The sequence below is a fragment of the Osmerus eperlanus genome, chromosome 8, assembly GCF_963692335.1.
Source record: "Osmerus eperlanus chromosome 8, fOsmEpe2.1, whole genome shotgun sequence".
In the NCBI taxonomy this organism is placed as follows: domain Eukaryota; kingdom Metazoa; phylum Chordata; class Actinopteri; order Osmeriformes; family Osmeridae; genus Osmerus; species Osmerus eperlanus.
Genome location: NC_085025.1, coordinates 12,935,621 through 12,952,721, shown reverse-complemented (window position 1 = coordinate 12,952,721; position 17,101 = coordinate 12,935,621). Strand labels below are relative to the sequence as shown.

The 17,101-nt window shown below is 41.9% G+C and overlaps 1 protein-coding gene across 1 annotated transcript in view; it reads left to right on the top strand.

Annotated features, from left to right (window-relative positions):
- The first annotated feature begins 5,948 nt into the window (after positions 1 to 5,948).
- Positions 5,949 to 17,101, top strand: part of LOC134025123 (steroid hormone receptor ERR2-like) — a 34,398-nt gene continuing 23,245 nt past the window's right edge. Inside the window, exons 1-2 of the mRNA XM_062467996.1 lie at positions 5,949 to 6,418; positions 15,494 to 15,909. Coding sequence (XP_062323980.1) covers positions 6,369 to 6,418; positions 15,494 to 15,909 — 466 coding nt within the window. The 5' untranslated portion in view covers positions 5,949 to 6,368. The remainder of the gene's footprint in view (positions 6,419 to 15,493; positions 15,910 to 17,101) is intronic.

The following is a 17,101-nucleotide window of genomic DNA, read 5'->3' as shown; positions in this document are numbered from 1 at the left end:
AACAGTACACCTACCTTACAAAAGCAGCAAGAGCAAAGCTTTCGCTACTGTACCATATGGAAAGCCTCCAGGAAGATACCTTTTTTTCCAGGGAATGAAAATTTAAGTTACAGTACCCTAACACCAACACTATGCCTGACTCCCTTGTGGTCTTAGTGGTGCATATAGTAAAAACGAAAGAGAAAGTTTTTCTACCCTGAATAGATTTGGTAAAAAATGTAACTCATTTTCAAATATATACTGTTTTTTCCATTTACACACACAGAGATCACATACAAAGCGTTTGAACAACACACACACAGACACACACAAAGCATTTGGAAACAACCTCTTTGAAACTGCTGACCATATTAAAACAATGGGAGGTGGACCATTCTTAGAAGCCATTCTATTATGCTATTTACACCACAGAATTTAATCAGTTTAACTGGCTTTTTTGGATTGTCTTGACACTTGTTTTAAAAATAGTCTTTTGGAATCCAACCCGGAGAAGTTTAATCCCATTGAACGTGGCCGAGCCTGACGTACAGTAGAATACAAGATTATGCCATCCTAATATAGTCCTTCCACCACCCGGTTATTTTTATCTTCTATTAAGGCAGTGATATCCTTAAAGGCTGCCAAAATTATCCCGTAAAAATGCTGACTGGGAAATATGAAAGGTTCCAGGCGGTTCTAGTGAGCAATCTGCGCGCATGGTGGAGCAATGTGACTGCTGTGCTTGCTATACCAACAGGGGTGACCCCCGTTGGATGGGAGGTGAGACTAAATGAAAGTCATCCGGTGGATCTTAGGAGCCAAGTCTGGACTACCGGGCACCATAAATGAGATTTAGCCACCTTCCCATTAATGATTCATAGAAGAATGCCGTTTTGAACGTTAACCACACATTTGAATCATAATACACTCTTCAAGACATTTAAAAACGACATTTTTGTGAGACGGTTTTATTTTGCCTATAGATATGCACCGTAGATGCAAATGTACTTCAATCTTATTAAAAAAAATCCATGGTCAAACTTTGCCCAATTCTGTGTAAATTATGTTCACCCCCCCCCTGCTGTCATTTTACTTTAGCAGTTGTGTGGTGATTAAGTGCTTTCTGGCAGATGAGCATCGCCCATATGGGTGAGTTGGTTACCCCACCCCCTTTCTATTATCTGCTTTCCTGGACACAGAATGTTGTGTTATCAACAGTATATCAACTTATAAACACAGAATATATACATATATTTGGTTTCAATGAAAGCTGCTATTTGTTATCTTAGAAAACAATTTAGCATATTGTTAAATGCTTTTGGAGAAAACATTGCTTTTAAAGGAAAAACAAGCTAAATGGATTCTAATCGAAAATGCATATTATTGAGAGTAATTGTGAATCTGCTAATAGTTGAATATTATACCTACTTCATCATAGAAGTTTGTTGATCCTATTGAAGCATTTAACCTTTCAAGAGAACTGCAGTGCTGGGAAAAGTTGCATCCAATAAAATTATACAATCATTGACTGTTAAGAAACAATTTTTCCACAAACAATTTCAGTGTGACTACTGGATGTGCAGTAGGAATATTTTGCTGGCCCTGCCTAGAGATTATAAAGATATTATCCTTTACAGCCTGGGGAATAGCACAAGCTAAAAGGCTAATTTCCTTATCAAACACGCAGTGAATCATTTGAAATATTTATGAGGCTGCAAATTCAAGTTAAACATTTCTCAAAGAGAAGGTGATAATTGAAGTTTATATTGCCCAGTGGGCTTTATGAAGAAAATGTTCACGAAGGACCCCTTATTCCACAATTAATGCAGTAAAAAAAGGTTTGGGTTTAAAATAAGTTAAAAAGTTATTAGTAAGTTCAGTTCCTAGCCGTTTTTGTAGTAAATAATTTAACCTAACTTACAATATAAATGTGTAGTCTCTGTAAACAGGTAATGAATATGAAACTCTTGACATTATAGCTGTATAAGAATTAGCTCACACATACTGTAGTTTAGCATGTTTAGTTTGCAATGGCCACATTACATTCTTTTTTCTGATTCTCTTTTCAGGGTTCTCTTTTCTTTTGATGTTACACAAATTCATTCTCTTTTAATGATGCCGCATGGATAATAAAATGAAGGTTGTAAGTTAATATGAAAATGCTGTCCTCGAGTCCTAAACCTTCCTATGGTTTCATATACTCTCCATTGAAGCTTCCTGTGTACACTGTATACTTCATATAAAGGACCACGTTGCTTGCAGCTTCAGAGCTTCACACTTACGAGTTTAGACCTAGCAAGCTTGCTGTCTATGCAAGAGCTTCCCAGCTCTAAAAAGCTGACACCATGGGGGCTGTTTTTGCTAGCTATTCCATTGGAATGAACTTGAGATGAATATATTGATCCACCCTTGCATGACAATGACACAACCTAGCTTGATTTTAGAGGTGAATCCAGGATGGCGCTCCTTGTGTTATGCTGCCGACTTAAAGTGGCCTCAGATTTAACTAGACGAGCTGTTTATAAAAGAGATCAACCTTGGGTATTGAGTGTTTCCATGTGTGATGAGATTTGTAGCTATACAACATATTCTACGGTAGCAGTCAAGATATATTAACAGAAAACGATACCAAAAAGATATACAGAGTAATCTTAGAAGAGGAGAATATATAGGAAATACAAAAGATTGAAGACTTCCTTTTGATGTTATCTCCAAAGAATTTCTTGTGGAAAAATATTGAACGGCTTTTGTTACACATAGAGATAAAGTATATGTTACAAATGTAGCTATCATAGTTACAGCTGTAATACAGGTAAATGTTCCAGCGACTTCGTATCAAACAGTTCTGACTCACGTATTAGCTTACACACAGCATTACTCTCTTAGCCTCCACTCAGCCATAAAGAGTAGAGGCACAAAGTTACTTTAGGGCACGGGGCAAATTAAATGTTCAGGTGAAAGCAACACGGTTTGAACTCGTATCAAGTGAATATACATGTAACTCATGGCTTATGACTGACATCAGACAGGCAAGGTAGATTTTGGACTCCATCATTCGAGTTCGAACATTAAATCAAGAACGTATGACTACATTCTGATTAACAGAGGTGCTTGAGTGGTTTTGTTGGAATTGGTCTTCGTTAAATGAGAAATGAAAGAGCTGGAGATAGAGGCTAATAGCGTTTATTAACCCAGCGTGAACAGACAAGCGTGGTAGCACGGCCTACTGTTGGTCTGCTCCTAGTCGCACAGTTGCCGTTGCCCAAGGAGGAGAGGACATAATAGAAATGACCAATTGCCCTGGCCGATTAATGCAGCCCCGCGGCTGAGGCAATTATCTTACTCTCCACTCCTCCAGTAGGGAGGGGCGGAATGAGGGAGTGGCACTGTGTGCTCTTCACTAACGTTTGTGTCTAGCAGCACTGGAGCAATGGAGACCTGCTTTATCCAAACAGAGGACTTCTGGATTGGAGAAGAGAGGGGGGGAGAGTGTTGTATGTGTTGTTTTGATTAGGAGGTGGTCCTGGGTGTGACATGGGGTAGTGGAATGAATCAAGGGAGGATTAAGTGAAAGTCTCTAGATTTGCATTCACAAACCTTTTTTCATGATTTATTCCGACATGGTGCAAGCAATGCTTGTTTGTGTTCGAGACTTCCTTTGTCAATCTCTGGGTACAACTCTGGATGTTGTTGTTTGGTACAGAGGTCAGTGTGGATGTCAGAAGGTCCGAGACAAAGGGCCACTTACACTCATCAATCAGGATTTTAATTACAGACACTCTAGGTGACGTACAGATTGCGTCTCACTGCCCGCCACAAAATCTAATTACAGCTTATTGACAGATAATGATGGGCCTTTTCATGTGTCAAAAACAAGGTGCTGATTGTGGTCCCTCCAAACAATGCCTAATATCAGTAAACGGCCTTATAGATGCTATTAGGTGGCTTTTGCCAGATGTATGTATCCCATGTCAAAAATAGTGCTGATTAATTTCCTTTTGTAAAAGAGGGATATTGGTTGTTGTATAGCATATTTGTTATCTCTAAGCCCCATTTCTGAGCAATAATTATTTCCATCTAAACCCTTATTACCTATTAGGTACTATGTAGTCTGTTTTGGGTCTTGAGCTGAAAATCAGTTTTGGGTAAATACAGACTAAATGATTGGATTACTGGTCCTTCGTTCGGTGGTAGCGTGATGGCGGGATTAGGGACTGCGCGGCACATGGATTTCCTGTCAGTTACCATGAATCACATCCTCTCTCTCTTTTCTCTGTCAGAGTGAGCCAGGCTGAGAGGGGTGGAGGGTGGAACACACCCGAACACTCCAAATCCTGTTCAAAGACTTAAACCATGCTCCTGCTTTAAGTGTCCAGGGCATGAATACAGACTAAAATAGAAAGGTTGACAGAAAAGGATAAAGTCCAAAGAGATGAGTAGAAGGTGATGGGAGAAGGGACCATTTTAAGCTTCCAATTATAACGTCAGGTAGTTTAGTGAATCTTATTTACTCATAACGCAACCACACAATACCTCAAAACAAATATGTAGGTCTTCACAGTCAAACTGTGGATATTAGGTCAATGTCATTTTAAATGACTGGTGTTATACGTTGAGTGGCCTTTGGTTGTCATAATGTTTGTCTTTGTGAGACAAGAGAAGGAAAAAACGCTTCATGTCATCTTAGCTCTTGGTCAACTTGGTGGAGCTCTCATGCACTAAAACAAAAACAAATCTCTTATATTGATTACGTCTGGATGCTTTCATCCGACCACAAGAATATCCTGATTTCCACGGACTCTGCCCAATGTAGACAGAACATTAAATCCCTGTTATTGATAGGTTGACTTGCTTATATTAAACCAATCAACTTAAGCTCGAGTTGATTCTGATGGAGACTGACATGAAAAGAAATGTATAATTTTGTACCTTTTATGTAAAAAGACAGTTTGAAAATCTTTCCCTGAGGCCCTTGGCTGCGATGCCATGATCAATAGTAGCGTGTGATGGGTTTTGTATTGATCAGGAAAATGTGGGTTGATAAAGTATGGGAGTACACTATCTGTGTGTTTGTACTGTACGTTGAGACTGTGCCCGTTTTATTCAAAGTCACAATATAAATTCAAATCTTACTGTACCGACTACATGACTTTGTCTCCCTCCTTGAGCTGAGATTGCACAGACATGGAAGAGGATATTCCTACAATATAAAACTGTGAAATGCAGTCTGAGATTGCTGGCATTCTTTAGTAGTTAGAGGGTCTGTAAAATGCTAGCTGCATGGAAGGGAAGATAAAAGTGAACATGAAGGATTTTGCCCTGCTAAGCTGCAGCTGAGCCCGTTAAGCACCGTACATAAAGTCATGGCCAAACTCTAGGCTGTAGTAGGAAATGTGCAGTTTGAGAATTGACCGATATGACTTCTAGTCAGAAGATGAGGTTATTGATTCCATTCACTTCATGCGCATTGTTTAAATTGAAAAGGCAACAACAACAAAAATACGGACAAAATAAATGTTTGTGTTCATGTTTTGTGAATGTTGTCTTATAATTCAGCTCTCTGTGAAAAGGCCTTCTTTGGATGTTTGGATTTTTGGATTTATGTTGAGTCCTAATTGGATATTATTTAGTTGCTCTTATACCGGTTGTAACATTGTGTCATGATACAAAGACAAGAGAACTTTACTGAATGTGTTTATACAGTAGAGGATTATCTGTGTTGTGTGTTTATGTCTGTGAGTGTGTGTACTTCACAGGATTCCCTTGTGAATGGCTGTATCCTGACTGGACGTCTGCTGGCCCCACCTTCTATTGCCGCCTGCCAACCCCCTTGGCTGCTGTAAGTCCGCCCCCCTCAGAGCCAGCCAACTACAGCTGCTCCATATTCATCAACCCCCCCCCCCTCCCCTCCCCTCCCCCAGTCTTAAAGAGCCCCTGTCTGTGGAATGGAGACAGTCAATCCTCTCACTGACTCGGTCAGTCTCAGTGCGCTCTCACCATTGCTACACTCTGTCCATTTCTCTCTCTCTCTCTCTCTCTCTCTCTCTCTCTGTTTCTCCCCTTTTCCTTGTTCTCCCCCTTTTACTCTTTCGGCAGCCTCCTTACTTTTGTCATTTCTGTCTCCGCTTTCTCTCTTTGTCTTTGTCTTTCTCTCTAAGAGCCCACACGTCATCGCACAACCTGAGGTACCTGTGCATGTTGGAGTGTGCTGGGTCGAGCAAGAGGTGTTATTTTTGCTGGGGAGGGAACAGGGAGGGAGGGTGACTGCTCCTAGGAAGGTGCACACCTGAAACAACCTTTTTGCGAGTGTGATGGGGAGACTTTGGGACTGACTCTTTCTTCCGGCACTTTTCCTTGTTTCCCACACCTGGAATGCTTAACCTGGACTGATGGATGTTTCCGAACTGTGTATCCCAGACCCTCTCTGCTATCATAACCAGTAGGTGCATCTCTTTTCTATCTGCTTTTCCTCTTTCCTCTTTTTGTCTCGAACTGTGCTCAAACGCCAAATGACTTCAAATGACTCGGCATGGTAGTATATTTTTTTTCCTTTCTTTTCAAAGTTGTGTCTATGTACATGTTTCCTATGCTTGTGTATGGTGTAACTTTGTCAGTGGTCTACGGGTCAAAGATGAAAAGGTTTTTCTAAAAAGTGCAGAAAACTCGCACTCCCATCATCAAGGTTGCCCAATTCAGCCACACGGTTTAAAATGTTCCTCGTCCAAATAAGCACAGTTAATTAATTCACACTCAAGGAATTTATTCAGGATTTTAAAAAGTCCCTTACTTTAATGATAACTGTTCCACAATCTTTTTTGTTGTTGTTGCCTGAGTAAAAAAAAATGCATATAGATGTAAAGTTGCAAATGTTGGTATTTCTCTAATGATATACCAAGTATTTACAGTCAGTCGTGAGTTTCTGTGAAGCCTTTCGGTTCAGTCGCACCAGTGGGATGGCAGTCAGAGCTCAGTGTTTTGGGGAACCTCACCGAGCGCTGGCAGAGACAAGGGGACCTCCTGGGGCTCCTGTAGGCCATCGCCCCCGCAGCACTGGGTCAGGATCCAGGGCTTACCCTGAGCCGAAGGGAATATCAAGCACCAGATTAATCAGAATGATCGTCAGGCAGCCGTCACTAGCAGCTGTGTTTTATCAGGAGGCGAGCCAGACAAACCCGTGTCGGGTCTCGAGCGTGTGTGTGTGCGTGCGAGCGAGCGAGGCTGCTTGTGAGGGAGAGGGAGAAACCACGAGGGTGTGTATGGTGAACATGCATTCGTGTACCAGGCTTGTTCATACACCCCAGGGGTACAAGTTAAATAAAAAGGACTTACTTGGGTGTTTAGGATACATTATACTGGCAAACTGAAGACTATTTTTTGTGGTACGAAATGTCACTAAAAGAAAGTAGCTTTTAAAAGGATGTGAAATTGTAACATAAAAAAAGACCTCATGCTAACTTAAAGCTTTTTTATGATCACTCTGATCCTTTCAGTAAATGTCTTGAATTAACAGAAAAATAAAGTGGCTGCATTACATTTAACATTTCATTGATTTAGCAGATGCTTTTATTTAAAGTGACATAACAATTCTGCATAAATAAATGAGACACGATCATCGTGAAATTATTTGTTTCATGGTTCCATTGAAAATGGGAAATGGACAACCAGTTCAGCCTAAGTTTTATAAAGCGTCCAGCTGAAGTAGACTAAGATTGAGGAACGCTCAATGCTTACACTACTTACACTAATGTTCCCTACCTGTTGCATGTCCGGTCATCTAACGCATGAGTGGAGAGGAAGACGCCTGGGTAAGCCTCTCTAAACTCCAGATGGGATTGGGGAGATTTAAACTTCTTGACACTTTTCATGGGGACTTTGTTTACGAGGGTCTTCACTTCACTTACAAGAAATACAAACACATAAAGACGTGCACAGACAAACGCACTTTAAAATTTGATTTTTAGACCTTATCAAACATTTCAAACTGAATGGAAGATTTAATATGAACATTAATAAACATTTGGTGGTAATTTAACATAACCTAATGCATAATGTATTTAAAAAATGGCCAGGAGGGTTGCTAAAATGTTTTGTTATATTAATAATCTCTTTAGTAATTTTTTATAAACTCATTATTAGCCGTTTGTCATCAATGTTTTTTAATTTGAAGAAAATCCTAGAATGCAATTTTTTAAAGTAAATGACGGTTAATATGCAAAGCATTCAGACTAGTTTGAGTAATGATCCAGTTGACAAGTTGAGCCCTGTTGATCACTGATCATTTTGTTTGTAAAACCCACAAAAATCACCTTTTTGTTGGTACTGTGTAAGGATTATTAAGTCTTGGTGTATCTAATATTTAAATGAAGCTGAATACTGTATTGATATTGATATTTAAATTGCAATATTTGTATTTATGTGGTTTTAAAACTGTATGACCATGGTCTGGGATTATAAAACCCTCTGGTGCGTTAAAAGCTTGACACAAGATTTGTTCACAAGTTGAACAAACACTGATGAACCAACAAAGGCAAATTTATTTTGTCATGTGAAATGACAAAATGAATGCATGATCATCTACAATTTGTTTAAGCACTAAATGTAACTTGGTTCAATTCTCTCAGTGCAAATACCACTACAGAACACTCTATTTAAAAGGTCTCAGTCACTTTGATTGTGTGTTAGGCCGGCCCCATGACATGTCTAGCCATGCAATATTCCTTTTTATGGTTTCACACTGTGTTCAAAACAGCATATGATGTTATACTCTTAAATACTCTTAAATAGGACAACAATCTAACACCTTTTGGATTTTTATTATGATGTATCATGACTAATGAAATAACTACATTTATAAAAATGTATTCATAATAAACATATTTCCTTTTGTACATAGTCAGTAATGAAAGTGTAATATATGAGTACCTGTGCAGTACCTGTACGGTACATATCTGTTCATAATATATGTTCAGTATGTGATATACACTATATATGTTCAATTGTATTATAATGACTACAGATATGAACAGATATGACAGAAATGTATCTGTAACCACTGAAGCTTTCATTTACGAGAGATCTACCACTTGTGCTACACTGGGGTGACCCGGTGCTGAGGTGTATGTGGGATATGTGTTTGGACACGGTTTCTATCTGGCAAATGAGGGAGTGAGGTATAAGCAAGCAAGTGTGTGTGGTGTGTGTGTGTGTGTGTGTAGGGTGAGGGGGGGTGGAGGAATGATTGATGAAAGGAGCATGGTGTTGAGTTTGTCCCAGCTCTTCATGTCCTAGTCTATTCCCCCTATCCCTCAGTGTTACGCTTTAGGTGTGTCCGTACAGCCATGTGTCATGTCTCAGTCGAGGAAGTGCTGCCACAAAAAACGGATTTGACTTCTTTAAGTGTGCTTATTGACCAATCAACGTGAATGTGTACCCACAATGTGGTTACCAAACTGTATTGCTATGTAGTTACATGATAGTTCATGGAACCTTTCATATTATGTTGCCCGAATTGACTTATGCGCTGAACATTTTCACACTCCAGGGTGGGTAAAGAGCTAAATAAACCAACACACACACAACAGGAGAGCTCAGTAGGAGTTTTCTCTTATCTCTCTTAGTATCGCTTATTGTTTGACTTGAGCCTCCCAGAGTTGAAGCTCCTACACCAGTTGTCCCTGACCATGTGACCACGCAAACCCTGGATTTAAGTGAAGCTGGGTCTTTGAGGGTGCGCGTCTGACCTCTTCTGCAGATGGATGAAGTCATCTTACGAGGTGGCCCATGACCCAGAATATACTTAATCCTAACTTGGGGGATTTTTGCCCACCTTATTAGCCTGAGGATAGAGGTTCAATGTCTGTAATGCCCACCTCTCACGCTACGCACTCTGACAGGGGATAATAGAGCTAATAGGTGTCCTCTCTCACACGCTCACACATACTGTACATGAGAGGTCCATTCATGGGTGAAATATGATTTTAGAAGCTTGTCAATTGACTTTGATATTTCTGCGGTGTCATTAGGGCATTACAGAAATGTAACGTAGGCTATTTGGAATCTACGTAGAGATTTCACTATTTCTGCATGGTATTGTTGATGTAGCACAAATCCCTTAAATGGCTCTCCCATGAATGTTATTTCCATCTCCACAAATCAGTTTGATCATGTTCGTGAAGATGAATCAGGTTTCAAACCACCTCATAATTCCTCTGTGGTGATCTGGCATGTGCTTGTCATGTTTATCACTTGAGTTCAGGGACAGTCTAACGGCCAAAATTTAGGACGTTGCGTTGTATTCTACCCTTCTGTGACTGAGCTGGGGAGTCGAGGGTTTTATGTTACAGTCACCAGTGTTGTTTGTCATACTGTCCCTGAAATTTCCAAACAGACCCATGCAGCATTTTTTCTGGTTCCACTCAGTGTTCCTATACAGGTGCCCTTACCCAGCAGACAGTCTTGGAATACAGCTGCAGTAAACGCACACACACACACACACCCACGCACACACACACACACAGAGAGAGAGAGAGAGACAAGACTGGGAATCACATTCCAACCTGGGACCTAATTTTAGAGACAGCATATCATCAAACAGCCCTATGATATTATGGAACACCTGACTGTGTCTGTTAAAAGTATCTGATCGTTATTCAATTTAGAAAACTGTGCTTTATTCAGAAATGATAGGTAGATATGTATAAGGATGACTATAATAATATAATGGATAGCAGATTTAGCGGTTTGTGGATCTGTGGCCTTCTGGCGGACACACTGCGAATAGCAAACTGGGCAGAAATAAATACATTTTTTTTATAAATCTGTCTCCATGAATCCTGAGCTGTTTTGAATACTGTCAAACCAAATATAGTACATTATTAATTTTAAAAAGTCAATAGATCTACACTAAGTAAGGCAGTATTACCTATCTGTAATATGAGTTTGCCCAACATCACACATACCTGAAATGGATCTTGCTCAGATTGTATTGTGCTTAACTTTAGGATTAGGACTCAAAACAGCAGTAACATTAGAGCAGAAATCCAATATGACAATCGATAATATACAATATGGTAGTTGTATGTGTGTTGCAGTTTTCCAGTTTTAATGCCATTTGGAATCAGATGAAGATGGAGATGTTGCAGGGATATGCTATACTGGTATAGGCCTACTGAATTTAAAAACATGATATATTTTTGTTGTCACCCAACAGCCTGTTTACAGTCTCTGTTGAATGACAAAATGGTACCCTCTGTGCCATGTTGGTAAGTCTATCTGACTTTGTCAATGAAACTCCTGTCTCGCCCTTGGCAAATGTGGCACAAAATTGGCCTAAGGAGTCACTGGCAGTGTACATAGATCACATTGCTAGGATCCATCTTGGTTTCTCCCAGCTCTGTTCAACTCCCTATCCCTTTTATAGTGGGCAACATCCATATTGAAGTATCTCCAACACTATATGAGAGCCAAAAAGGAAGTAAAAATGCGATCCCCTATTCAAGAGGGAGTGATCCATTCATTCATTAAGCTCATTGGTTGATACAGGAACCTAAACGGAAGCTGTGTGAGACTGTTATAAGTAACAGTAACCCGTGCGAAGGGAAACCAAATTTTAGAGTTTACTGATGGACAGAGAGAGCAGGTGGTGGAAAAGTGCCGTTTTTTTGTTGTGGCGCCCCGTTCCCCTGTCTTTCCCAGTCACCGAGTGACATGTTTATTAATGACACTGGCTGCTACCGCGCTGGTACTGTACCGCTTTGTGAGAGAGCGTTGTGTGTGCGCGCGACGGCATTGGCGGAGAAATAACTTCATTACATGTCGTGACCCCCCTTCTTGATGTAGATATATCCTTTAGGCATGCTGTCAAGGACTTTGAATTCATCAGAGTGTGAGCTCTCCCCTGTCTGTGGGTCGTATTCAGTTAGATCCGTTTTCTGTATGGCTGGATAACGACGTAGCCTACCTCAGAGAGCAGGCTCGAAATGGAGAATTGAAATGGAGTTGAGTTTGTTTTATTGATCTTGTGAACACACACATACACGCACACACACACACACACACACACGCACACACACACACAGGCGCATTACATCAGAGCACTGAAAGTGGGTTATCGTCCTTGATTTAATGGGCCTACTACGCCTGTTACGACGCAACACATTGAGAAGTTAATCCCTCTTTATCATGTTCATTTGCATAGCGTCAATTGACCGGAGTGCTTACTGTATCTGCTTGATCCTCACTTGAAATTCAGTCCATGCCCTAATGTCATTAGGTAAATGCAAAGTTGTTTCGTTTACACATTTGGAAAAAAAGAAGAAGAAAGAAAAGCCAATTTGCACCAGACTGGGGCTAGCTTGTGATCATCAGGGTTTGTTATTACTATGGAGAGCGCACCCGTTTGAAGGTAATGTTTCTAGGCAGTAATTGAAATGCTAAATAACGTTAGGATCGATGGGCCATCTCTGTTTATTTATGAAATCAATATCGTAACTGTCCCTCACGAGTCCCTCTCTGATTCCCAAAGACGGACTAAGTCATTACTCGTTTAATTTTTTGCCCCCTCCCCCCCTTTCCTCGTTTTTGAAGGCGGTTAGGGGTGTGTTTGACTTTGCTGCAAGTGCAGCTCGACAGAGGTGGTGGATGTGTATGTAGATGGGGGTTGATGTTCCAGGTAAGGAGACATCATCCATGTGGGAAATCTATGCAATCTCTCCTTGTGGCAATGACATTGGAAGGACCAGATGCTGAAAGTGCTGTGTGCTTGCATGTGTGTGGTGTGGTTGTGTATGTGTAATTAAATTACAGGTAGCTATAGCTACATATATAATATTATTGTATATATTGTTTTGCATGTGTAGTTTTTATTAATGCTTTGAGATAAAATAGTGTGTATAATGTGTGTTGGCTTAGATGTCAGTGTAGTCAGCAGACTTAAAAGACAAAAAGGTTTGACTTCTTTTTCTACCTCAAACAATAAACACAATACAATCATTTTTGTTGGCTTAGTTACCATTTGGTTTAAGGAATCAGTCTCACAAATTCAAGTTATTGCTAGGAGCCTGTACAAGTATCTCTGCATAGTGTGCAGCTTCAGATACAGGATGTCATTGTCTTTGTCATATCACTGTGTTGCTACCTCTACCCAGTGCCATCCAAAGAGAAACATAGCCTTATTCCCTCCCCTTCCACAGTTCTATCCTGTTCCAGTCAGCCATGCGCCTGATGAACATTACAATCTCTTGTGTCAGAACGAAAAGGGTCGCCAGTTTTAAAGCTGATAGAGTTTGCCCCAAACAAGGACAGCCTATCATAGAAAGATTAATGAACTAATTTCATGCATGGTTCCTTGCCTCTGTCCCCCTGTACTTCATGTTCAAGCGTGTGTTTGCCGTCCTGATTTACGCCTTGTTCCGCACTACAAGCTTAACCCTTAACAATAACATTTCCCCTCCGTGGATAAATATATTGGGGAACCAAGATGGGGGCTAGGGGGCTGATTTTAACCCTTCATGTGTCATGGCGCTCCATGTTCAAATCTGCGTTCAAGTTTTTTTTCTTCTTTTCGAGATTATAAGTCATTTTTAGACTTTTGCTGTGCTCACTCTTAAATACTCAGTCTGGAAAGTACATTTCATGGTTTAGAGAGAGAGAGATTCTGAATTTATGCAAGGGGGATATTCAACGCTGCCAGGGTGAGCCTACACGCAAGCACACACTCACACACATACCAACACAGACACACACCCTCTGTCTCTCAAATACTGTATGCACACACACATCTGGTTGGCAAACTAAACTAAAGACTGAAACAGTTTCATTGTAAACATTGAGGCCTGTTTTTTGCACACCGGCACAGTTCACCTGCATTGTAGCGCAGTCACTGATACCGTGGGTTTTGACATTTTCGATGTCCCTGTCCCTGTGTCCCTGTTATTTTTATTTTTTTTAATTGTCATTCTGGTGGGTTTTTCTGTTGGAAAGGGTAGTGTGACACGTTTCAACCCCCCCGTCCTTCACAGTGGCGGACAAAGCCCCGCTCGGCCACGCGGTGCTCCGCCCAGGTACGCTCGGAACCGGACCTCAATGGAAGGGCGTAAACGGCGAAAGCCAGGTGACCTTCACGTCTCCTGCCCGCTTCGCTTGTGCCTGTTTTCTGCGCGGAGGAGCAAACACGCTTCCATTGAATACCGGGATAAAGGGGGAGTGGGGGGAGAACAGGGGCGGTAAAAACCGAGCATCACAAAAACCTGCGCCCAGGACACACTGTACCACTTGGTGGGAGGAGGACGTAGTTGGGGTGGGAGGGTGGGGGTGGACCAAATTATGAAAGTAAAGCAGAAGCTATTTCTGTCTGGAAAGAATTGGTCGTGCCATTATTTCATTCCAACAGATTTAAAGGGGACCATTAGAAATTTCCATTAAATGTAACAAAAAAACATCTCCCAAGTGTTACTTTGCGCTAAGTGAGGAATGAACTACTTTTTACATATGCCACAATGTACAATTCTATAGGGAATCCCTCCATTGGGCTGCAGAGGAATCCAGAATGATGTATTAACCATTAGATTGCCCGCACTCTCCTGACTCCCTCCAGTAGACAAAACATGCCTTCACAATTTGCTCGGTGTGAGTGGATTACCAACTGGATTCACCTGGAGCCTTTTGAGTCTTCATTAAACACGGTCTTTGAATCAAGCCCACCAAAATGTAGTGTATCTTTGTCTAAAACTGTGTTAACAGTCCGATCTGATTAAAAATGCATAAGAAATGTCTGGACTGTAGGAGGGGGGGGGGGGGGGGGGCAGGATAGGGGGGTATTTATTCATGCCCCATCTGAAACAGGAAGGAAGGAGAGCTTGGGTCGATAGATCTGATCTGTGCCCTGGGGGGGGGGGGGGGAGGGGGGGGGGGTTGGCTATCTACCCTAGCAGATATCGTCTGGACCTGATGACCTCACATCGTATATCTATATATACACACACGCACGCACAGATAGTGGGTGACGTCTTTAAGCTATATTTAAGCCTTTTGCTGGAGTCTTAGGTGCATCATTGATAAGACCACAGTGTTCATTAGTCAGGTTGGGACATGCTCCCCCCCCCCCATCCAGTCCCTGAACTTCTCACTCTTCTCTGTGGTAACCTAGCACCAACCACTGGTGAACCATGACCATCGATCTGCTCACGTAGAACCCATGATCTTACTGAAAGAGACACTTCTTTATCCATTAACAGGTTTCTTTCATTTGTCGCTCTCTCATTCTTGGGTCAAATCTTGTGTCGCGGCCCGTTTAGTTCACCATCTAAACCAACACATGTCTTCTGTTTCGAACGTTTGTCTGATATTCACATGCGCCAACGAAGGCGCTCTTCCTTCATCCGATGAGAGAAATTATGTATTTTTGTTCCGGAAGTGTCCAAAAAGGGTCATAAAGGGACATGCTCGCTCACAGGTTTTTTTTTTCATAACGATACCGAGAGTGACGCTGTCTGTGTCTTTGTCCTGTGTTCGACAGGTTGCTGACCAGAATGCCCTCAGAGGACCGCCACCTGTCCTCCAGCTGTGGCTCCTACATCAAAACCGAACCGTCCAGTCCCTCCTCCTCTCTCGTCGACACCGTCAGCCACCACAGCCCCAGCGGCAACTCCGACGCCAGCGGCGGCTACATCAACGGCCCCAACGGACGCTCGCACGCCCTCGACTCGCCGCCCATGTTCAACCCGGGAATGCTGGGAGGGGGCGGAGCCTGCCTCAGGCGCTACGACGAGTGCTCGGGCGGCGTCGCCGACGACTCGCCCATCAAGTGCGAGTACATGCTCAACGCCATCCCCAAGAGGCTTTGTCTCGTATGCGGTGACATCGCCTCAGGGTACCACTACGGGGTGGCTTCCTGCGAGGCCTGCAAAGCGTTTTTCAAGAGGACGATACAAGGTAGTTGTCACCTCCCTTTCTTTGTTTGACCTTTCAATAGTTCACCAGCTTGCCCGACACTCAATATTTATATCTAGTCAGCAGTTCTTTTGTGTGTTTTCAAGTCTAGGGTGACATGAGTCAACATTTAGTCAAGCCACTTCAGATAGTAGAAAAAAAAGTAGGCAATTTTCATTAAAATCCTCCTATTAGCAAGCTGACCCAAACAACATTTCTATTAATTAATTTCAAGGATTAAATTCAAACTCAAAACTCAATTTACCCAAACACTGGTTTGGAGGGATATGATCAGCAGGATATAATTGTGAATGTGATCAGGACACAACTCTTTGTGTGACCATGTGTTGATACCTGTCCCATACATTTACATTTAGTCATTTAGCAGACACTCTTATCCAGAGCGACTTACATTAAGTACAGGGACATTCCCCCCAAGGCAAGTAGGGTGAAGTGCCTTGCCCAAGGACACAACGTCATTTGCACGGCCTGAAATCGAACCGGCAACCTTCTGATTAATAGCCCGATTCCTTAACCGCTCAGCCATCTGACCCCCATAACCTGGGCACTAATACCATGGTGATTATTATTGTCTACTGAGGGCATTAAGGCAGGGACTCGAAATCTGATTGGGTAGCATGTTTGTTTGCTGTGTTTGCGTGTGAGTTGCCCCGTTGGCATCCCTTTTGCCATGTGTGTAATGTTCCAAACTAATCTGTCACACCGACATAATATCCAGAATAAATGTGCTTATCTGCAGCATTTTTGACAAAAACTGGAGCATCAGACCTTTCTACAGATTTGTACTGTACCTTATTTTGGAGTTTAAGAATGACCTGATGTGAATGGCATCATCAGATACTTGACATCGTACATCTTTATTGAAATTAAGGATAATGAAGTTGAGGTATCCATAGTCTTTTCAACGCTCCAGACACTACAAATGCAATCTAGATGTTTGGCGTGTGTACATTGCATACATCTTCCCCGAGCCCTACACACACAGTATCGCAAAGGCAAAAAAAACGGGAACTAAAAAAAGAAGTCGATAGGGGCCGCCATAGCAATAGGCCGCGAGCGCCCCTCGTCCGAGGCTTTGCGTTATCCGTCCACAAATCCCCCCCCCTTCCATTCTTCTTCTCCTGCCTGGAGGACGGACCACCCCTAATGGACCTAATCTGTCCGTCATTCGTCC